At 40.3% G+C, this 25,753-nt stretch overlaps 1 protein-coding gene across 2 annotated transcripts in view; it reads right to left on the bottom strand.

Annotated features, from left to right (window-relative positions):
• The window catches only part of magi2a (membrane associated guanylate kinase, WW and PDZ domain containing 2a), a 145,516-nt gene that overhangs the window by 32,777 nt on the left and 86,986 nt on the right, over window positions 1-25,753 (bottom strand). The window contains exons 8-11 of one of the 2 annotated variants that reach the window (XM_034313162.2): window positions 21,560-21,669; window positions 18,007-18,141; window positions 16,599-16,781; window positions 11,906-12,454 (exon numbers count right to left, since the gene is read on the bottom strand). In XM_034313162.2, the coding sequence (XP_034169053.2) occupies window positions 11,906-12,454; window positions 16,599-16,781; window positions 18,007-18,141; window positions 21,560-21,669 (977 nt within the window). The remainder of the gene's footprint in view (window positions 1-11,905; window positions 12,455-16,598; window positions 16,782-18,006; window positions 18,142-21,559; window positions 21,670-25,753) is intronic. The other variant, XM_034313166.2, reaches the window with a different exon arrangement.

Below are 25,753 nucleotides of genomic sequence, written 5' to 3'. Positions count from 1 at the left end.
TATATTCAGATGAGACTGCATTAAAAAGGTAGAAGTCTGTAGACACCACACAAACTTGGTGTTGATTGTTTGATGGTGTTTAATGGAGAATAATGATTTCAGGTGTGAGGTGCTTAAAAGTACACTTAACATTTCACTGAAATAAACATTATTTAGCTGAATTTCAATCTAAACTCAAGGAAAAAAAAATAAAACTAGCATGTGATATAAGCCTTCTTCTTCAAATACTTTAATGTTACATCTCAATTCAACACCAAACAAATCATGATTTTTTAAACGAATCAGATTAATAAGCTGGTGTTATATCCTGCCTCAAACTTTTTCTTTTTTTTAGAGATGATATGTGAGCTGAAGGCAATCTGCGAAAAGGCGTTTGGGCTTAATAACAGCGTGACTCATAAACGAGCTACAAACACTTAATCATTCAGAACGAGGTGTTTATTTTCCTGCAGCAGGTCAAGATCAGGTGATGGACAGAAATGAAAAAAAAAGAAAAAGGAAAAAGCATGTTCGAAGTAAACAAGGCATCTAAACATCAAACGGGGTAAATTCATGAATGTGTGAATGCGCACTTCTGAGCTGTTTTTGAAATTCGCCTTGAAGAAATACACACACACACACACACACACTTTCATGTGCTGCCACTGACGCCCTGCAGGAGTGAGCATGGCTACACAAATCATCTGAACGGAATTAGCGTCTCTCTCTCTCTCTCTCTCTCTCTCTCTCTCGCTTGCCCTTTTTGGCTTTTATGCTTTTGCACAGAAAAAAAACTCTTCACAGCACACAGCCTCAACCACAAACCTACAAACGGAAAAAAGAAAAAACAAAACGGGCTCAATGATGCGGGAAAGAACGAAGCAAACAGTGTTTAAGTGCTTCACTGAGCCATGCTATTGTCTCAGAAACGAGCTAGCGGGCTCTTGTGTTCTTTATCGTCTGAAATGAACTGTTACATGGGCAAGGATTGTAGAATAAACAGAGAGAAAAAATAAGCAGATGTAGGACAACGCGCAGGACAACATTAATAACGACATTACCTCAAAACAAAGTCGAGACGCTATTACACCTGACTTATGCTACAGGCTGGTATCAATTGAATTTTTAGAGTAACTCGATTGGACAACATACAATGATCCAGCGCACAGTCCAGCAGCTCGATTTAAGACCTAACTGTGTTCGAGGTAATATCATAAACTAGGGTTGCCAGGTTTCAGCAACATTTCCCCATCAACATACCCAACTCCATCTCAAAAAAGTCCACACAAAGACCCGAAACTAATACATTTCTCTCCCATCACTGTGGTGCGCACGCATTTCCCATTTACTTTCCTTCTCTCGATCTTTGCAAGATATCTAAAAAAAGAAATGGTTCTGTATATCATAGACACACTGTCCGCCTTTGTTTGCAGAAATTTGTTAGATTTAATTCCGAATATTTGCTATTGCTAAGTTCTTGGAGTATTTTTAAACTCGGCAGCATGGGGCGGGGTTATTCCTGCTCTACGGGCTTCTAATAGTGCTTGTTGCAGTTCGCATTTTTGACCACTAGGTGCAATTAATAATAATAATAATAATAATAATAATAATAATTATTATCATTATTATTATTATTATTATTATTATGCTGCACGACGACTGCACAACATCCGGAAACTCAACAGAACATCAGAAGGAGGATGTTACATAAACATCTCCTTACTTCATGAAATCTTCACCGTATCAATGATTATGAATGAGCCGTTACTATAGAAACGATACCGTATTAGAACGAGCGCATTAATATAAATCTGTGATTTGCAGCTGCATTACTGTCAGAGCTGCTGTTATAGACAATTAATCAACACTTTCTGACCAATCAGAATCCAGAACTCAACAGCGCTGTGATGTAATAAATCTCTACGCTGCTCAGATGGATGGAGGTGAAGATGGAGTGAGCTGCAGAAGATTTCTCACTGACTGCGTGGTAAATGTTTCATTAATTAAAGCTCTCCAGTGAAGTGCATGATGGGGAAGATAAGCGCACACACACGCGCACACACACGCACACACACGCACACACACACACACAATCTGTCTTCTTCGCTCTAATTAGAGTTTTCCTATTCTATCTCTTTCTCTTTCTTCACTCTTTGCCTCACTTCCATTCTCTAGCTCTCCCTCTCTCTTTCTCTATCTGTTTCTCTCTCTCCCTCACACTGTCTCACTCTTTTGTCTGTCTTGTTCTCCATCTGTCTCACCCTTTCTCTATCTTTCCGTTTCCTTGGCTTTCTCTCTCTTCCTCCGTTTGTCCTCCATATTTTTCTCTCCTTGTTTCTCTTTCATTCTCTCTCCTGTCTGTCTCTCCCAGTGTCCCTGTCGTGGTTTCTTTTTCTCTCCCTTTTTTTAAAATCTGTCTTTCCTTTTCTCATTCTCTATCCTACTCTCTCTATCTCTCTCCCTCTTTTATTATCCTTATCCTTTTTTTATTACTCTTTTATTTAATTTTCTTTCTCTGTCCCTCTATCTGTCTTTCCTATTCCCTCTTTCTCCATCTTTCTCTGTCCCTCTATCCCTCCATGTCTCTAATTCTCTCTCCATCTCTTTCCTTCTGTCTCGCTCCCTCATGACATCTCTGTTGCTGAGTGTGTGTGTGTGTGTGTGTGTGTGTGAGCTAATTGAAACACAGTGTGTGTGTAATCAGGACATCTGATGTCCATTTAACGCCAAATCAGCAGCTTCTCCCAGTTTCACAGTCGGCGTGTGTTTCATTATCCAAGTGAGACCTGAAGCCTGCTGTGATGTCACTGCGTTACACACACACATGCACGCAAACACACACACACACACACGAACTTTCTGCGCCTCACACACAGTTCTTGCGCTCTGATTGGCCGAGCCAGCTGCTGAGACGTGACCTGGCTGCGGCTGATTGGCTTTCTGGAGTGTTCAACAAGTAAGAAAATGTACCAGAACATAATGAGTGAAGTGAATAATCTCCCACACACACACACACACACACACACACAATATCTAGCCAACTTGTCTAAGGAGGGAACACTCTGCCTTGGGCTGGATGCCCGACTCTGAGAGTAAAATCTGTGCCAATTACAAAGCGGCTTGGATTAAAAACCTGAAAAAATAAAAGTAAAAAAAATGGTACTATGAAAGCTGAACTGGCTCGAGGCAAACCTGTACAAACACTCTGCTGCGTCTCACTCGGATTTATATCGTGTTTTCTCCATGCAGTGAAGCGTCCATGACATCACCACCAAACCCATAACTGTGGCTGTGCCCCAAATCACCTTATACACTAAAGTCAACTGGTTCATGTACACAGTGTTTAATGTGTTTGGCGTGTTCTCCGCCTCAGAGCGGGTCTTTAGACAGGAGAGAACACACTCCGGCAATCAGACACGGGGCCCAGAGCGTCTGAGTGAGGAGATCTCAATCCACTTCCAAGTGAGTCGACTCTGAATCGACTCACTGCAGGAAGTGAATCAAACATTCTGTGTGTTTTGGGTTGCAGTGTTTTTTTTTTTTTTTTGTAGAGCCAAAGCACAGAGCTGTAGAGCTACAGAAATGTCACATGCTCAGGAGAAAAAAGAAAGACAGACAGTTCTTTTAATAACATATAATTTGAAACCAAGCCAAAAAAACAAATCAAACAAACCAAATGAATCAATTTGACTCTGATTCAGCATTTAAACATAAAGATACCAGAACAGTTTCTTCAGTTATAGAAGAACTGATTTTGGTTCCCAAAGGAACATTTCAGTCCAAGATTCTTCAGAAAGTAGAGTACTACATGGAATAGAGAGTATTTCATTATTAAACTAAGAATAAATACATTTACAGCAATAAATTTAGATTATCAGTATTTATAATATTATATAATTAATAAATAAATGCAATTTTTAAGCCTATTCCTGCACATGTTTCAGTCTTAAATAGTCTTAGCAGATAATGGTATTAGTTTTCTAATCATTTCTAATAATTTTCTAATAATAATCAATCATTTATTTCTAGACAGAAAAAGAGACAAAATATCAACAAGAAATTAGGCCTACAATTAAAAAAAAATAAAATCAGCTTAATAATCTATATTTCTTCTATAAAAATCTCATCAAGAGAAATTTGATAATATTCAAGATATTTCCTCTTAACAGGGAGTAATTTGTTTTTGCAGTGTTTTACACAATTGTATCAAAAGTGGAAATGAAATGACAATTTTTGTGTACAATTATTGTTTAAAAAGTAAGTTACAGTCCTGTACGCTGTATTAATGAGGTATCGTGTTACACAGGGATGTGAATAATAACTAGTGAATGAGACGGGATAGTGAGCGTGGTGAATATAGCGGCGTGCTGCAGAAGTAATTATCAGCGTGCTTGTAATCTGCACACACACTCAGTGAACGAAAGAGTCAGATTTCTCCTAATGACAAGATCACAGCTGCTGCAGACCATTAGCACTCTGATGAGACGATACGGAGCGATCTGTATTGCTAAAGCAACCTGGAGCCATGCACCCCTCTTCCACTCATACACACACACACACACACACACACACACACACACACTCGATCCTCAATTCTGACTGGTCAGAAGAACAAAGAGAGGCTGGTGAGGTAACGACTGTTTATAGCTGCTTTAAACAACTAACTTGTTTCACAGAACATTAAATGTAACTATAAACAGATAAAAAGTCTTTAATAAAAAAACTGTAATTGTTAGCAAGTCGCTGTGGTATAAGAGGAATAAAACACTTCAAGAAGAACTGTTCTAGGAAAATAATCAACTTCAGAGTGATAACAGTAACTCTGCTTCATCACACCAACAGGTTGTTGATTATTTTAGCATAACTGCATGACACGCAGTGGTTTATTCTTTACATAAAACACATTTAAAATGTCTCTAGACCAAAGTGATGTAAAAATCATATGTATATGACAACTATTTTAGTTTTATTTTAATATTTTATGTTTATTTTTTATTTAAAACCTCGTTGACGTGTTGAAGTTAAGCTAAGATTTTGACTGTTTAGCTTGAAATAACCCGCAGCCAAACTCCGCCTACTTTTACAGAACGAACCATATGACTGACGTGGCAGATGACCAACCACGTTCTGTGAACAGCGAGATCACCCAAATAACTACATCTTGCTCTAAAGACTCCAGAAGTTCTCCTGAAGAGCGTATACACGGATCTGCAGAGAGAAAATCATCCTGCAACATACGACATTCTGAAGCTTGTGGCCAGAAAAGTGTACAAAAACTATCAGGTGCTTTTGTATCCTGTGGGAGGAGCCTCTAAGGCTGAGACTGAAGCCCTATTCAGACCGGATTAGGTTCTCATGTGGAGGTGTGTAATATAGTAATTATTATCTCTGGGATTTTAGTATTGTTACAAAAATGCTATAAAAAATCTTCTGTTCTCACACAGATTTCTTTTGTATGAATGAAAGAAGAGGAGAACTCTAAATCTGATGTTCTGCTGAATATTTAAATTTCCGATCACTACCTGACCAGCCGAAAGACGACAGCAGATGGCGCTGTGGCCAGGAAGCTGTGAGTAGTGAGACGGAACGTGTTGGTCTGACAGAGACGGAGAGACAGTCTGGCCTCAGAACACTGACTCGGACTCAAAACGCTTCGACCGTGCCAGTTTAACCGAAACACCATCTGCAAGCAATTACAGACCCGCTGACGGAGAATCAGACGTTCTCGACACCACAATCTGCTTCAAACTTACGTTCTGATCGACTCTACAGAACCAGAGACGAAGAGAACAAAAATGAGAAAATGGGTCAGGTCTAAATTCCAGAAGAGAGTGAAAAATGACAGAATGAAAATAAATAAAACAGATGGTGTGAGACAGGCAGAGAGAGAGAGAGAGAGAGAGAGAGAGAACTGACATCAAACACAACTCCTCACTCAGACATGATCTACAATTTACACTCCTGTAAGGGTTCTGCAACAGAACAGTGGTACGGTTCCACTTTACCAGACACTGAGGATACAGCAGATCATCAACACCAACACCATCATCATATTTTAGAGCAAAGAAGGACTCCAAAGTTTGGTAGAGAACTCTGGATCAGTTAGAGAACCAGAGCTAGAACGAGAACTACACTCAGAACCTGGACCTGGTAGAGAACCACAGCTACAACCTGGAGAACTAACACCTACCTGAACTATAAACAGAACCTAAACCAGAGGGAGAACTACAGCTACAACCTGGTTCCCATCTAACATCAGAACCAAGACTTCAGACACAACCTAAACCTGTCAAAGTGTTAAATCTAGAACCTGGACTTGACAGAGAAGTGTAGTCAAAATCTGGACCTGGTAAAGAAATACAGCAAGAACCTGGATGTAATAAAGAAACACACTTAGTACTTGGACCTAGTAGATATCAATGGCCAAAACTAGGGCCTGATATAGAACAACACCCAGAACCAGGACCAGAGAACCACACCTAGGACCTGGGCCTGAGAGAGAACTAAAGCTAGAACCTTGAGCTGATAGATAACTACAGCTAGAACCTTAACCTTATAGAGAATTACAGGTGGTAGAGAACCACACCTGGAACCTGGAACTGATGAAAATGCCACAACCAGACCCTGGGCCAGATGAGCTAGAACCTAGAGAGAGGACTTGAACCTGATAGAGAACTACACTGATAGAGAACCTGGACGCAACAAAAAACTACAGCTAGAACCTAAAGCTAGAGTCTGGAGCAGATAAAGAAATAAAGCTGGAACCAGGAACAGAGAAAGAACAAAGGTTGAATGTGGAACAGATCAAGAACTAAAGCTAGAACCTGGAGAAGATATGGAACTAAAGCTAGAACCTGAAGAAGATAAATAACTAAAGCTAGAACCTGGAGAAGATAAAGAACTAAAGCTAGAACCTGAAGAAGATAAATAACTAAAGCTAGAACCTGGAGAAGATAAATAACTAAAGCTAGAACCTGGAGAAGATAAAGAACTAAAGCTAGAACCTGGAGAAGATAAAGAACTAAAGCTAGAACCTGGAGAAGATAAAAAAACTAAAGCTAGAACCTGGAGAAGATAAAGAACTAAAGCTAGAACCTGGAGAAGATAGAGAACTAAAGCTAGAACCTGGAGAAGATAGAGAACTAAAGCTAGAACCTGGAGAAGATAAAGAACTAAAGCTAGAACCTGGAGAAGATATGGAACTAAAGCTAGAACCTGGAGAAGATATGGAACTAAAGCTAGAACCTGGAGAAGATAGAGAACTAAAGCTAGAACCTGGAGAAGATAGAGAACCACAGTTTAATAACTCTGGGTTTGTATAGTAGTGTAATGGAAGTGTAACTGCAGTGTTTTCTTCAGAGCTGACCGAGATCTCTGCAGAACTCGATGCTGCAGTTCCAGACTGAGTTAGTCAGTGTATGTGTGTGTGTATGTGTGTGTATGTGTGTGTGTGCGTGTGTGAATGTGAGTGTGTGTGTGTGTGTTGACCTTTCTCTCAGCTCATACGCCAGTCACGGCTTCACACACCAACAGATGGAACATTCACACACTACTACCACAGGACAGTCTGTTAGCATGTCAAAGCTTAGCACGTTGGCAGATGCTACTCTAACACGTCAGAGTCTCGCTACACACTGCTAGAACATCAAGGCTGTGTACACAGAGCCTGTCACTCAAACACACACACACACACACACACACACGCACACACACTACGCTCAGGAGAACGTCAGTGTGGTTCTGTTAGTTTTAACTGTGTGTATGTATATTAAACATATAAGAACGAAACACAAACCAAGAACGTTCAACAGACCATAAATAATCGTTATTTTTAAAAACTTTTTTTAAAGATTATTTTTGAGTTTGTTTGAAGGTACTGTACAGGTTTAAAACATTATTTAAATTATTATTATTATTATTATTATTATTATTATTATTATATAAGTGCTAGCGTACATTTTGGTATACAAATGTGTAATGTAGAGTGTGTGTGTGTGTGTGTGTGTGTATGTGGGTGGGTGGGTGGTAGGAGTGTTCTGAGCCAGCCTTCTAATCAGGAAGGATTAACACTCATGTCCTCTCATTATCTTCTGGCCTATGGTGCTCTAACACACACACACACACACACACACACACATCGATTCTCATTCCTTTCCTTCACACCCATTTTCTCCCTCTTTCTTACCTGCTCTTGCTTTCTGATCATCTCTCATCATTCTCATCTTCTCTGAGTTTCTAACCCTCTCTCTCTCTCCTTCTCTCTCTCTCTCTCTCTCTCTCTCTCTGTCTCACACACACACTTTTTTTCTCATCTCTCTCTTAAATCAGATGGTCACTGCTGAAGGACAGAGGTTATGCTGGATCAGCATCTGGTTAAGAGGAGATTTAAACTCTGTTTAAAGTGTCCATCAAAGACAGAGCACCAACAAATTACTAGTGTGCACACACACACACACACACACACACACGCACACACACAAAACAAAACAAAAAAAGGCTAACAGGCACAAAGGCCATGCCTCCTTCACTGAGTTGACAGAACAAACACATTGGCCACGCCTCCTTCATTAGGACTGATGGGCACAGAGGCCACACCTCCTTCACTGAGACTGACAGGACACACACAGAGGCCACGCCTCCTTCACTGAGACTGACAGGACACACACAGAGGCCACGCCTCCTTCACTGAGACCAGCAGATAAAGAGGCCACACCTCCTTTATTTAGGCTTACAGGTACAGACGCCTCACGTACTTTACTTGGACTAACAGGTATAGATGCCACGTCTCCTTCACTGAGAATGACACACATAGATTGTTAATATAGATCATTTTTGTTCTCTGCAATTAATTATCCATGAAAAGGGCATGATTATTGAACTCAATTTTAAGTAAAATGTCAGCTCTCTCTCTCAGGAGTTTGTACTTATTAACACCATCACTCATAAAATAAGCATGCCAACAAATGACATGATTTTTATTTTATGTGAGCTGACTTTGTTGATCAATCGCTGACATTCCTGCTGCGCTTCCTTTGCAAATTCTGACAAATCTCAGCAGTTTAAACAGAATGAAGAATGAGTTTTGTCATATGAAGGTGACTCAAGAGAACACGCTCTCCCTGTGACATCTTAAGAAATTCAGATTATCACTAGCTCCACTCCTAGGATCAGGAAGAAATTTGAAATCATGACTTATCCCTCACAACCCACCCACTATCTTATCTGGAGCTTCCTCTCTCAGATAGCCTTAACACTGTGACCTGAAGACAAGTGCTAATCCAGATAAACAGAACTAAAGACTGGGACTAACTCAAAGTATGTGCCTTAAATCTAGCCCTAGGCAATCAGAGCCCTAACCATGGGAACTACCCAAGATTCAGAGACCCAAAGACTGAATCTAACCCAAAGACTAAACCCTGAAGACTGAGATTCCCCAAAATTTAAAGCCATAAAGATTGTGACTAGCCATGAGGCAGAGGCATAAAGACTGGGACTAACCAAGTGTCAGAGCCATAAAGACTGGGACTAACCAAGTGTCAGAGCCATAAGGACTATGATTAGCCGTGTCAGAGCTATAAAGACTGGGACTAACCAAGCATCAGAGCCATAAAGACTGGGACTAACCAAGCATCAGAGCTATAAAGACTGGGACTAACCAAGCATCAGAGCCATAAAGACTGGGACTAACCAAGCATCAGAGCCATAAAGACTGGGACTAACCAAGCATCAGAGCCATAAAGACTGGGACTAACCAAGCATCAGAGCTATAAAGACTGGGACTAACCAAGCATCAGAGCCATAAAGACTGGGACTAACCAAGCATCAGAGCTATAAAGACTGGGACTAACCAAGCATCAGAGCTATAAAGACTGGGACTAAGCAAGCATCAGAGCCATAAAGACTGGGACTAACCAAGTGTCAGAGCCATAAGGACTACGATTAGCCGTGTCAGAGCTATAAAGACTGGGACTAACCAAGCATCAGAGCTATAAAGACTGGGACTAACCAAGCATCAGAGCTATAAAGACTGGGACTAACCAAGCATCAGAGCCATAAAGACTGGGACTAACCAAGTGTCAGAGCCATAAGGACTACGATTAGCCGTGTCAGAGCTATAAAGACTGGGACTAACCAAGCATCAGAGCTATAAAGACTGGGACTAACCAAGCATCAGAGCTATAAAGACTGGGACTAACCAAGCATCAGAGCCATAAAGACTGGGACTAACCAAGTGTCAGAGCCATAAGGACTACGATTAGCCGTGTCAGAGCTATAAAGACTGGGACTAACCAAGCATCAGAGCCATAAAGACTGGGACTAACCAAGCATCAGAGCCATAAAGACTGGGACTAACCAAGCATCAGAGCTATAAAGACTGGGACTAACCAAGCATCAGAGCTATAAAGACTGGGACTAGCCATGTCAGAGCTATAAAGACTGGGACTAACCAAGCATCAGAGCTATAAAGACTAGGACTGGCCAAGTGTCAGAGTTATAAAGACTAGGACTAACCAAGTGTTCTAACTCTAAAGGCTGGAACTCACTGATTGTCAGAGCTCTAAAGAATAGAACTCGCTATGAGTGGGGACCTTAAAACCTGAGAGGAATCAAGAGTTAGTGCCCTAATAATTGGGATTGGCAAAGAAAATTAAAGAATGGGACTGACTAGAATGAAATATTAGAAACTTACCAACTAACCAAAAGGTAGCACCATAAAGACTGGGACTAATCAGTTAAAGCTCTTGGGACTGGGAGCGACCAAGAATAAGACTCCATGAGAATCGGGCTAACAAAGAACCAGAACCCTAAAGTCTAACCATGAATGTGAATAAGACTTAAAGTCCTAAGGACTGGGACTGGCCATGAATTAAAGCTTTAAAATTTGGAACTAAATAAGAGTTAAAACTGGGAACTGTAAATGCAATCAAGATCTGAAACCTTGAATACTGGGCCTAGCCATGAAATAATCCTTAAATATTAGGACTGTCCAAGAGTCAGAGCTCTAAAATACTGGAGTAGGCAAGAGTAAAGCCCTAAACACAAGGATTAAACAACACTTGGAGCCTTGAGGACTGGGACTAACCAAGGGTTAAATCTTTAAAGATTGTGAATAACCTAGAATTAAAACCTTAAACTCTGGCACTAACCAAGTATAAGAGCCCTAAAGATGCTACTAACCTAGTGTCAAAAAGACTGAAAATAAAAAGGAATTAGAGCCTTGATTGCTGGATATAACTGGAAAGACCAGGACTATCCAAAAGCTCTAAAGACTGGGATTTAGCGTCCTAAGCAATTGTATTAATCGAGAGTTAAAACCCTTAAGACTGGGATGGAAAAAGAGCCAGAGCCATAAATACGAGGACGAACAAAGAGTAATTACAGTCATGTATACATTTAAGTTTCTGAAGCACTTACTTCATGGTTATAAAAATAGTTTAGAAAATGTCACTGAAATAAAACGTCTTTACAATTCTATCTACAGTAAACACTGTACTTTGGACATGGATGTGTCTTTGAATTACAGATAGCTGAGGAAACAAAACTGAAAGATATTAATACACCATCAAAATGACCAGTGTGTGGGTCGGTATCTATTTTTACAGGCTTTGTGCCTCTGCTAATCATGGCACTGTGATGTTTGAGGAATATTAAACAGTGGTCATGTCTGAAACATGACTTGAGGCTTTCAGAGGGTATGACTCAGCGAATTATCAGGAGCAACCAGGACCAACCGACCAATCAATCTTGATTTCTGAAGCAGGATAACTTTGCACAAACACACATTGGCATGCGTGTAGTGAGCGCTTTGGTATAATCAGCATTCTGATTACAATTTAAGACAGTAAGCCAAACTTTAGCAGCAAGTTGAGCTTTAAGACAACACAATCCAACCATAGCCTTCTTGAGTTCAGCACTTTTCTCTTACCTCTCTCCCTCTGTACAAGCAGGGTGGCCTCGGCTCCGACTGCACACTCCTTCAGCAATTCCACCACCCGTGTGTGAGAAAGCGTGAGGGCTGGCCGCTGGTTGATCTCCACGATCAGGTCTCCTTCACACAGACCTGGGCAGCGCTGAGGCTCTAGCACCTGCTTCACCCTCTGACCTCCATCGCTGTCTGCTACCGTGAAGCCAAACCCGTCCGGCCCTTTCACGATGGTGACAGCGATTAACTCCGTCCCCGACGACGCCACCGAGACGCCATCATCCAGGAAGTGCGCAGTGCGGCTTAAGTACTCCATATACGTGTCATACGTGGTGCAGTTGCGGCCATTAAGCAGCAGGGGGCGATCTCCTATAAGGCCCAGAGGAGAGATCATGGTGTGTCCCGAATCCTCGGCATCGTAGGGTAATGGATATCCACGGCAAAGTGCCAGGGTCACGCTCTGCCCGATGGGCACCGACTGAAATAGCTTCACCACGTCCGCGTGAGTCGTACCAAGAACACACACCTCATTTATGTAGACAATCACATCGCCTAAAACATAAAGAGACATAAATAATGAAGTTGCAGCATTTCAAGGAAAAAAAAGCCGAGAAGAAAATTCCTATAATATGTATATTACCTTATCATTACTATTGTAACAGCTAATTACCAGGGACTTGTACAAAGACTAGTATAAAGACTGAAGCTTTAGTATCCCTCACTGAATTCCAAGATAGTGCCAATTAGATTGTCCATTATTATGTAAAACAGCAGGAAGCAGAGAGGAGGATTCAAAAGTCTGCCCTCAGAGCCGAGTGTGTGTGTGTGATTTAATACAATATGAAACACTTCCATCGAAGAATCTCACCCCTCACGGCTGTTGTGTGATGTTCAGGAATTTTAATTAGTCTCGTTAAACATGATCGGCATTTGCCTTCGAGCCCCAGTGGCTTGATCAATAACATCACGCCATCATGGAAAACAAATGACATCTAAACAACCCTCCTGTTCCCTTTCAGCCTCCGGAAAAAAAACCTGTCAAATAGTTTAGGAGCCGGAAATGATCTCACCCCCCTTTTCCACTACAACATGGTATGTTCAATTTTAATACAACATAAATAAAAGTGAAACATTATTACTTTTTACTTTAAAGCATTTTTCTTCTGTGAGTCCCAGTGTAAGAGGCTCAGCCTTTGTGTCTGTCAGTCTCAGTGTAGGGGTGTGGCATCTGTATCTGTCAGTCTTGGTGAAGGAGGCGTGGCCTTTGTGTCTGTCAGTCTCAGTGTAGGGGTGTGGCTCTTCTGTCTTTCATGCTCAATGAAGGAGGCATGGCCTCTGTACATGTCAGTCCCAGTGAAGGAGAGGTTGCCTTTTACTCCTAAAATGTAACTAGCTATGGAAATAAAGCTGTTTTTATAATACTGTATCACAAAACAGGTTTAATTTGTATTGTTTATTGTTTATCTCTTTCGTGTTTATGATTATTACAGTTACTGTAAAAGCCCTAGCGACCATAACACAGCAAATAAATACACTAAATACCATCATTAATCACTGTATCTGTTAATCCCAGAGCTGACAGAGCCAATTTCACTAGTTCAACATGATGTGGATGTTCATAAAGAAAAAATAATAATTCAAATCCACAAAGTGCGAGATACACACATTCAATTTCCTGTGTAATTTAGCTCTAATATCATCTATCATCTCTCCTCCATCCTGTCATGTGTGTTTATATAAGGCCAAAGCCATGTGTTTACATAAAGCCAAACTGGCAGCAGGAGCACCAAATGTGTAAACACTACACTGGACATTAAACAAACACCTCAACACCACACTGGACATGGTACAAACACCTCAACACCACACTGGACATGGTACAAACACCTCAACACCACACTGGACATGGTACAAACACCTCAACACCACACTGGGCATTGTACAAACACCTCAACACCACACTGGACATGGTACAAACACCTCAACACCACACTGGACATGGTACAAACACCTCAACACCACACTGGACATTAAACAAACACCTCAACACCACACTGGACATTAAACAAACACCTCAACACCACACTGGACATGGTGCAAACACCTCAACACCACACTGGACATGGTACATACACCTCAACACCACACTGGACATTAAACAAACACCTCAACACCACACTGGACATTAAACAAACACCTCAACACCACACTGGACATTGTACAAACACCTCAACACCACACTGGACATTAAAACAAACACCTCAACACCACACTGGACATTGTACAAACACCTCAACACCACACTGGACATTAAACAAACACCTCAACACCACACTGGACATGGTACAAACACCTCAACACCACACTGGACATTAAACAAACACCTCAACACCACACTGGACATGGTACAAACACCTCAACACCACACTGGACATTAAACAAACACCTCAACACCACACTGGACATTAAACAAACACCTCAACACCACACTGGACATTGTACAAACACCTCAACACCACACTGGACATTAAAACAAACACCTCAACACCACACTGGACATTGTACAAACACATCAACACCACACTGGACATTGTACAAACACCTCAACACCACACTGGACATTAAAACAAACACCTCAACACCACACTGGACATTGTACAAACACATCAACACCACACTGGACATTAAACGAACACTTCAACACCACACTGGACATTAAACGAACACTTCAACACCACACTGGACATGGTACAAACACCTCAACACCACACTGGACATTGTACAAACACCTCAACACCACACTGGACATTGTACAAATACCTCAACACCACACTGGGCAGTGCACAAACACCTCAACACCACACTGGACATTGTACAAACACATCAACACCACACTGGACATTAAACGAACACTTCAACACCACACTGGACATTAAACGAACACTTCAACACCACACTGGACATGGTACAAACACCTCAACACCACACTGGACATTGTACAAACACCTCAACACCACACTGGACATTGTACAAATACCTCAACACCACACTGGGCAGTGCACAAACACTCAAACACCAGAGTGGACACTGTACAACCCACCACACCCAAACACCTCACTGGACATGATACAAACAGCCAAACACCACACTGGGCAGTGCACAAACACCCAAACACCACACTGGGCAGTGCACAAACACCCAAACACCACACTGGGCAGTGCACAAACAGCCAAACACCACATTGAACATTGTACAACACCCTAAACACCACACTGGACTTGGCACAAACACCTCAACACCACACTGGGCATCTGAATCCCGATTCTTTGATGTCATGTTTAATTGCATGAGGCGGGGTCTCAGCCAGAGAGCTGTCAATCAAACACGAAGTGTGCTCATTAGAATATTTGGCCACACCCACCAGAACAGTTCAACTACTGCTTAAGCAATGATCTTGTATTGTTTTGTTGAATGTTTAATACTATAACACTCTAGTATTTTATATTATATTGGACAGTGGGATGTCAATCAAGCTGCTCATTAGAATATTAGGCCACGCCTGTTAGGATAACTCAGATTCAATGATTCAGCTGCTGTTTGAGTGTTTTGTCACATTTCTGTCTCACTTTTTCTGTATATTTGATAGACACCCATGTGGTAGAGCATCACAAACATCTGGAATATTTTACACTGTATTTTCTGAGACTTTAAAGCATTAATTTAATAAAAGTGATTAAACAGATAATGTGTGATATACAACGACGGGCACAGTGCTCAAAGCAAGTGCTGCTGTTAAATAATTAAGTCAATTATTCCAATCATATTTGAAGCCATTAATTTAATCTAGTTAAAAGAATCGCCTTTGTTTCATAATGTCATAATAATAATTCATAATAATTTCTGCTCTAAAGTCCGACCGGGAATGATGGAAATGAACAGTTAAACATCTTTGGATACGTGAGCTGGTCAGATCTCAGAGCTGTGAAAGAGATGTAGAGAGCCGACTGTCACACACAGGGACAAAAGCCAGTGCTGCAGGTTGTCCGCTCTCTCTCTCTCACGCCTGCTTTCCCATGATGCACCTAAACAGCTCATTAGGCAGCTAGTGAGCTCTTAATAGCACACACAGGTGCAAACAAACAGAAACACGACGGGGGCCCAGAGGAACAAACTGGACTTACAGCCAGAGCTGACGATGATCTACATGAGCCAGAGTGTGTGTGTGTGTGTGTGTGTGTGTGTTGGGCATTTCACACTCAGCGTGTGCTCGGGTATTTTACACCTACAAGCTGGCTAAGCACAGGCTGTGTACAACTGTATTAAAATATGTAGCCCATATGAACATGGGATTTAAAATACAAAATGAACTCACTTCTAGCAGTATGTATTTATTTGTTTGTTTAAATGTAACCAAAATACATTACTTCTGGCCGTGATTTCCGCTGTTTATAGTTTGTCAAAGGCAGTATAAATGAGGCTTAACTATTAGTTTTGTAATTAAAAACAGGGGTCAGGTAAACTGGTGATGTCATATGACTGACAGCTCAAATGTAACTTAAGCTCCACCTTCTATGACTGGGAGACACCTGGAACATGGCAAATTGAAGGACGCTGGAAGATAATAAGAGGTGTGTGTGTATAAACCAGTGTGTGTGTGTGTGTGTGTGTGTGTGTGTGTGTGTGTGTGTGTGTATACCTGTAGCCATCTTGCCGTCCTGTGCAGCAGGACCGTCTGGAATCACGCTCTTCACCTGCAGGAACTCGTCTGGCTCATCTCCGCCGATGATTGTGAAGCCGAATCCCATGGTGCTTTTCTGCAGTGTCATTGAGAGGAACCTGCCCTTCAGCTGTGTGGGGTCTCGCGTGAACAGGGGCTTCTCTACACACACACACACACACACACACACACACACACACACACACACACACCATCAACAATAAAGAAATTATAATCAAATGCTTCCATCTAGAGCAACATTATGAGTTGCACTTAAAGAACACAAATCAACAGTGAGAACACACACACACACGCTGGTTTATACACACACACACACACAGCTGTGACGCATCTTGCTTCTTGTTGCTCCAGTATGAGTTTCGTTGCCTGAATTTCTACCTCATTTCTCCGACACACTCATAACTGAAGCAAGAAAAGTGCACAGAGGAGGCATGAAGGGAGCGAAAATTCTCCTTTCCATTCTCCTCCCTTTCACAGGACCAAAAGCAGGCCACAACGGAGAAGAACACACAGAACGTCATGACGCTGATTAGCAGAGGCCTCTCACTGCTCCATTACATCCTCACATAATGTAATTAGCAGGTTTTTCATTTCCATATTTCTTTCTGGATCTGTCTCCAAGTCCATGCTTTCATTCAGAAATGTAAAAAATCAGAGTGCAAAGGGCACATGCGAATCCTAAAAAGGGAAGATTCAGTCATTTTTTTGCACAAATAACAGTTTTAAGTCTAATTTATCATGCCATAAAATGCTATGTGTAGTTTTAATGCTGATGGAAAAGCACCTTGTATTAAAATCTCTTTATACTGTAACAATTTTTACCCATTTCCAAAGCTAAAGTTGGTTAAAGTTAACTAGCCTAGCTCAAGCTAACAGCAGTAGCATTCATTGTTGATGAGGCCTTGCTGTCAGCATCTACCCAAAAATTTTCTGGATCTCCAGATCTGACTGGTATAACATACTGTATGTAGTAGTAGTAACTCCAGCTTCCATTTTTTAAGATAATAAGCTTGACCTACTTAACAATAGTAAGTGAGTGTGAGCGGGGCCTGGTATCAATCAGTCAATTGGCCCTTATCTTTAAAATCTGACAACACTGTCTGGAACTAGAGTGCACCTTAAAATAATCACGATAATTTACACAAAAAATCTGGAGAACCTTTGTGCAAAAGATGACAGAATGATTGAAATAATAACCCAGGCATGAATTAAATGAGGAAAGCATATCCAAGTCACTAAGAGGAACTGAAGGGTATAGTGGAAGAAGCCAGGCCGAGCGAATCTGAGGGAACTAGGAAGCATCTCGGCTCCTGCAGCAGGCACGCATTCCTCCAGCGCAGCAGGGGGCGCTATAACGAGGACGTACCGTGCGGTCTGAATGCTCCGGGCCGGCTCAGGGGGGCCTCGGGCAGGTCAGTGAGGCTGTGAGAGCGCTCAGGAGCCGGGCCCACATACGCCAGCCTCGCCCGGGGCAGAGTGGCGAAGGACACACCCTCATCCACTGTTTCAAACGGAGAGAACACGCTCAGATCATCCAGGCAGTGGAAGTGCAGGAATAACCAGGAGGAAACCAAACACCTCTGTTCACTAAATACCACAGTAAATACCATTTACTGAAGTGTTTATGAATATAATATCTCCTAAATCATACTCTTGACCATAAATACTACACAGGAACTATATTGTGAACTGGGTGTTTGGATGATAAATGATAATGGTCTTTATATGGTTTATAATGCAGAGTAATGTAACTGTGTGTATGTGTTTATAGTGGAGAGTAATGTAACAGTGTGTATGTGTTTATAGTGGAGAGTAATGTAACTGTGTGTATGTGTTTATAGTGGAGAGTAATGTAACTGTGTGTATGTGTGTGTAGTGGAGAGTAATGTAACAGTGTGTATGTGTTTGTAGTGGAGAGTAATGTAACTGTGTGTATGTGTTTATAGTGGAGAGTAATGTAAGTGTGAGTATGTGTGTGTAGTGGAGAGTAATGTAATTGTGAGTATGTGTGTGTAGTGGAGAGTAATGTAACTGTGTGTATGTGTGTGTAGTGGAGAGTAATGTAACTGTGTGTATGTGTGTATTGTGGAGAGTAATGTAACTGTGTGTATGTGTGTGTAGTGGAGAGTAATGTAACTGTGTGTATGTGTGTGTAGTGGAGAGTAATGTAACAGTGTGTATGTGTGTGTTGTGGAGAGTAATGTAACTGTGTGTATGTGTGTGTAGTGGAGAGTAATGTAACTGTGTGTATGTGTGTGTAGTGCAGAGTAATGTAACTGTGAGTATGTGTTTATAGTGGAAAGTAATGTAACTGTGTGTATGTGTGTGTAGTGGAGAGTAATGTAACTGTGTGTATGTGTTTATAGTGGAGAGTAATGTAACTGTGAGTATGTGTTTATAGTGGAAAGTAATGTAACTGTGTGTATGTGTGTGTAGTGGAGAGTAATGTAACTGTGTGTATGTGTGTGTAGTGGAGAGTAATGTAACTGTGAGTATGTGTGTGTAGTGGAGAGTAATGTAACAGTGTGTATGTGTGTATTGTGGAGAGTAATGTAACTGTGAGTGTGTGTATAGTGGAGAGTAATGTAACTGTGTGTATGTGTTTATAGTGGAGAGTAATGTAATTGTGAGTGTGTGTATAGTGGAGAGTAATGTAACTGTGAGTATGTGTTTATAGTGGAGAGTAATGTAACAGTGTGTATGTGTGTGTAGTGGAGAGTAATGTAATTGTGAGTATGTATGTGTAGTGGAGAGTAATGTAATTGTGAGTATGTGTGTATTGTGGAGAGTAATGTAACTGTGTGTATGTGTGTGTAGTGGAGAGTAATGTAACTGTGTGTATGTGTGTGTAGTGGAGAGTAATGTAACTGTGTGTATGTGTGTGTAGTGGAGAGTAATGTAACTGTGAGTATGTGTGTGTAGTGGAGAGTAATGTAACAGTGTGTATGTGTGTGTAGTGGAGAGTAATGTAACTGTGAGTGTGTGTTTATAGTGGAGAGTAATGTAACTGTGTGTATGTGTTTATAGTGGAGAGTAATGTAATTGTGAGTATGTGTGTGTAGTGGAGAGTAATGTAACTGTGTGTATGTGTGTGTAGTGGAGAGTAATGTAACTGTGTGTATGTGTTTATAGTGGAGAGTAATGTAATTGTGAGTATGTGTGTATTGTGGAGAGTAATGTAACTGTGTGTATGTGTGTGTAGTGGAGAGTAATGTAACTGTGTGTATGTGTGTGTAGTGGAGAGTAATGTAACTGTGTGTATGTGTGTGTAGTGGAGAGTAATGTAACTGTGTGTATGTGTGTGTAGTGGAGAGTAATGTAACTGTGAGTATGTGTGTGTAGTGGAGAGTAATGTAACAGTGTGTATGTGTGTATTGTGGAGAGTAATGTAACTGTGAGTGTGTGTATAGTGGAGAGTAATGTAACTGTGTGTATGTGTTTATAGTGGAGAGTAATGTAACTGTGAGTGTGTTTATAGTGGAGAGTAATGTAACTGGGTGTATGTGTGTGTAGTGGAGAGTAATGTAACTGTGAGTATGTGTGTGTAGTGGAGAGTAATGTAACAGTGTGTATGTGTGTATTGTGGAGAGTAATGTAACTGTGAGTGTGTGTATAGTGGAGAGTAATGTAACTGTGTGTATGTGTTTATAGTGGAGAGTAATGTAACTGTGAGTGTGTGTATAGTGGAGAGTAATGTAACTGTGAGTATGTGTTTATAGTGGAGAGTAATGTAATTGTGAGTATGTATGTGTAGTGGAGAGTAATGTAATTGTGAGTATGTGTGTATTGTGGAGAGTAATGTAACTGTGTGTATGTGTGTGTAGTGGAGAGTAATGTAACTGTGTGTATGTGTGTGTAGTGGAGAGTAATGTAATTGTGAGTATGTGTGTGTAGTGGAGAGTAATGTAACAGTGTGTATGTGTGTGTAGTGGAGAGTAATGTAACTGTGAGTGTGTGTTTATAGTGGAGAGTAATGTAACTGTGTGTATGTGTTTATAGTGGAGAGTAATGTAATTGTGAGTATGTGTGTGTAGTGGAGAGTAATGTAACTGTGTGTATGTGTGTGTAGTGGAGAGTAATGTAACTGTGTGTATGTGTGTGTAGTGGAGAGTAATGTAACTGTGTGTATGTGTTTATAGTGGAGAGTAATGTAACTGTGTGTATGTGTGTGTAGTGGAGAGTAATGTAACTGTGTGTATGTGTGTGTAGTGGAGAGTAATGTAACTGTGTGTATGTGTTTATAGTGGAGAGTAATGTAACTGTGTGTATGTGTTTATAGTGGAGAGTAATGTAATTGTGAGTATGTGTGTATTGTGGAGAGTAATGTAACTGTGTGTATGTGTGTGTAGTGGAGAGTAATGTAACTGTGTGTATGTGTGTGTAGTGGAGAGTAATGTAACTGTGTGTATGTGTGTGTAGTGGAGAGTAATGTAACTGTGTGTATGTGTGTGTAGTGGACAATAATGTAACTGTGTGTATGTGTGTGTAGTGGAGAGTAATGTAACTGTGTGTATGTGTGTGTAGTGGAGAGTAATGTAACTGTGTGTATGTGTGTGTAGTGGAGAGTAATGTAACAGTGTGTGTGTGTGTGTGTGTGTGTATAGTGGAGAGTAATGTAACAGTGTGTATGTGTTTATAGTGGAGAGTAATGTAACATTGTGTATGTGTTTATAGTGGAGAGTAATGTAACTGTGTGTATGTGTGTGTAGTGGAGAGTAATGTAACAGTGAGTATGTGTGTGTAGTGGAGAGTAATGTAACAGTGTGTATGTGTTTATAGTGAAGAGGAATGTAACTGTGTGTATGTGTGTATAGTGGAGACGAATGTAACTGTGTGTATGTGTGTATTGTGGAGAGTAATGTAACAGTGTGTATGTGTGTGTGTGTGTGTGTGTGTGTGTGTATTACAGATTAATGTACCTCTGTATATTGCAGGCAGGGGAAGCGAGGAAAGACCTTGGCTTTGCATCTGCAGTCTCCTCTTAGCCTCTAGAACTGGGTTCTCAAACTGAGTCCTCCTGTTTATATGACTGAAAGAGACAGCGAGAGAGAGAGAAAGAGTGAGAGAGAGAGTGAGAGAGAGAGAGAGAGAGAGGGAGGGAGGAAAACGCAGAGACAGGTTGAGTATTGATAAGTTCTGGCGTGTAAATCCACCTGCAGCCAGTAAATTCCCAAAAGGCACCAAATGTTGGCTAATATTTATTTTTCTGTGCAGATTAAAAGAGAACGACTCTGAGGCAGATACAGTAGAGAACAGCTCAATCTGTGGTGCTGAAAAAGAAAAGCTGCTAAAAAAGAATCAACACTAAAGACCTAATGACCAATTAATGAAAATTTGATTTCAACCAATCACACACTGACCTCTACATAATCACTAATTAATCGACTTACATCATCACATAAATTTGATGAATGACCTCAGATCAGAGACTTCAGAGCACAAATCCAACGCAGAGCATCGCCTAATGTGCCATTTGACTAATTAAACGCCTTCTGATGACCTTTTGATGGATTCTAACAGGTTACGGGCCTCTGACACGTACATGCAGAGGCGTCCAATTACAGTAGAGACAATAAAAAAGATAGTGAGAGATTGGTTCCTTATTAAACACGACAGAACCCCGAGTAAGGACAGAACAATCAGACAGGGGTTCTCCATCTATCATATAACCGTCCTGTTTACTTCCTGTTTTCCAAAGGTCACCAAACAGCAACATTCACCATCAAATATTATCATTAACACACACTAACATTCACCACCAAACACTACAATTAACATACAGCAACAGCCCCCAGCAAACACCATCATTAATAAACACCAGCATTCAACACTAAGCACCATAGATAATAAACACCAACATATATCAATAAAAACAAGAATGAACTAACGCCAACCCCACCGTTAGATAACAATGGCAATCACCACCAAACATTAAAATACAAAAGCCTCCACCAAACACCATCATTAACACACACCAACATTCACCACTAAGCACCATAATTAACAAACACAAACACTACAATTAAATAACACCAACAATCACCACCATCAAACACCACAATTAAATAACATCAAATACCATCATTAACACACACCAACATTCGTCACTGGAAATCATAATTAAATAACCACAATCACCGCCAAACACCATCATTAACAAACACCAACATTCATCACTGAAAATCATAATTAAATAACCACAATCACCGCCAAACACCATTTTAACAAACACCAACATTCATCACTAAAATAATTAAATAACAACAACAATCACCACCAAACACCATCATTAACAAACACCAATAGTCACCACCAAACACCGTCATTAACTAATCATCACTACTGTACTAACAACCACATTTGACATTCCCCACCAAACACCATCATTATCAAACCCTAGCCACCGCCAAACACCATTATTAACAAACACCAACATTCATCACTGAAAATCATAATTAAATAACTACAATCACCACCAAACACCATTATTAACAAACACCAACATTCATCACTAAAATAATTAAATAACCACAATCACCACCAAACACCATCATTAACAAACACCAACATTCATCACTGAAAATCATAATTAAATAACTACAATCACCACCAAACACCATTATGAACAAACACCAACATTCATCACTAAAATAATTAAATAACAACAACAATCACCACCAAACACCATCATTAACAAACACCAATAGTCACCACCAAACACCGTCATTAACTAATCATCACTACTGTACTAACAACCACATTTGACATTCCCCACCAAACACCATCATTATCAAACCCTAGCACTGACCATCAAACATGAACAGCCAACACCAAAGACCATCATTTACAAACACCAACAGTCTCCACCAAACAACATAATGAACAAAATTAGCACTCCCAAATAAACACCATAATTAACAAACATCAAGACTCACCATCAAACACCAACACTCCCCAATAAACTCCAGGACCTTAAAATCTAAATGCTGCTGCTGATCAGATTTGTCTTCGAGTTCCTCTCTGAGACATTAGCGCTGATACTGTGCCAGAAACCCGAGTGAAAATGAAGCAGAGGAGAAGAAGTTGGCAGGAACCGTCAGTGTTCTCAGTCTGGGAGCAGACTGTAGCTCTGACTGAAGTTAGACGTGAGGAAGATTATTACATATATAATGGATTTCTCTCTCGCGCGCACTCTGTTACCTAATAAACAGATTCATGCAGATTAGATGCCTCTCGTATTATGGCTGCAGGACAGAAATTTACAGTATATTACAGGATTTCAGAGCAGATGGAGTTCTCTCAGACTCCCACACATCATCTAAGCACAGGAAAAAAGACAGTACAGAAAATACTAATGCTGAAATCTTAAGTGTTTTAAACCTAATACACTCTCAAACACTCACATTTACCCCAACAAACACCAGCATTCACCTTCAAACACCAACATTTACATCCAAACACCAGCATTCATCTTCAAACACCAACACTCACCTCCGAATACCAACATTCATCTTCAAACACCAGCATTCACCTTCAAACACCAACATTTACATCCAAACACCAGCATTCATCTTCAAACACAAACACTCACCTCCGAATACCAACACTCACCTCCGAATACCAACACTCACCTCCGAATACCAACATTCACATTCAAACACCAGCATTCATCTTCAAACACCAACACTCACCTCCGAATACCAACATTCACATTCAAACACCAGCATTCAGCTTCAAACACCAACATTCACATTCAAACACCAGCATTCAACTTCAAACATAAGTCTCTATCAATCACGGACATTGACCAATGCATACCTTCAAATACCTTCAAAAACCAACATGACAAACATTCACCATCAAACACAATTAAACACCAACATTCACCACAGAACACCAGCATTCACTATTGAATACAATTAAATCCCAATATTGACCATAAAAAACAATATTCACCATAAATCACCACCATTCACCTCAGAAAAGTGATAACTATCTAACACCAAAATGCTACGTCTAAAACATCCAAAGCTATTCGAACCATCAAACACCATCAAACATCAGCATTCACCACCAAACTCCAGCATTCATTATCAAACACTGTCAGACACAAACACAAACACTGACGAACACCATTATTCACCACTAAAGTATAAATACCAGTATAATACTCAAATACCATCAAAAGCCAATATAATAAAACACCATTTATCATCAAGCATAATAAAACACCAATATTCCCAATTACACACCAACACCATCAAAAACACAACCAAACCTATTATAACCAACATATACCATCAAATACCAACATCCATCACCTATCATTTATCATCAAACACCATAATTACCCAACAAAAAACAAAATTCTCTACATCATTCTCTAGCACTACACCTTCACTCTCCATCAAACACTGATCTTCTCTAACACTGGCATTCACCATTGAACAACTTCAAATACCTTCAAAAATCAACTTTTTACCATCAAACACAATTTTAAAAAACAGCATTACTAGCAAAATACTAATATTTTACATCAATACAAACACCAGGCTTCACTATTAAACACCAATATTCTACATCAAAAACCATACAAAGGCATTAGAACCAACAAACACCAGCATTTACCACCAAACAGTCACACACATGATATAAACATGATTAAACAAAACAGTATTCTCAGTTACACACACCATTAAACACCAACATTCTCCATCAAACATAACCAAACCATCAAAACCACCAAATACCATCAAACACCAATCTTCACTATAAAAAATACGCACATCCATCGCCAACAGACTGAAATGGCATCATTAATAAATACTAACAGTCACAATCAAACACCACCATTAACAAAAACCAGCACTTACCACAAGACACCATACTTAACACCATCAATAGTAAACACCAATATTCACCACTAAATATCATCATTAACAAATATCAACACTTAGCACCAAACACCAAAGTTAACAAACACCAACCTCAATAGACTCCAACACTTAGCACCAAACACCACCATTAACAAAAACAAGCACTTACCACAAGACACCATACGTAACACCATCAATAGTAAACACCAATATTCACCACTAAATATCATCATTAAC

This window comes from Pangasianodon hypophthalmus, chromosome 18 (genome assembly GCF_027358585.1).
Source record: "Pangasianodon hypophthalmus isolate fPanHyp1 chromosome 18, fPanHyp1.pri, whole genome shotgun sequence".
Classification (NCBI taxonomy): domain Eukaryota; kingdom Metazoa; phylum Chordata; class Actinopteri; order Siluriformes; family Pangasiidae; genus Pangasianodon; species Pangasianodon hypophthalmus.
This window is presented reverse-complemented; position numbering and strand designations above follow the sequence as displayed.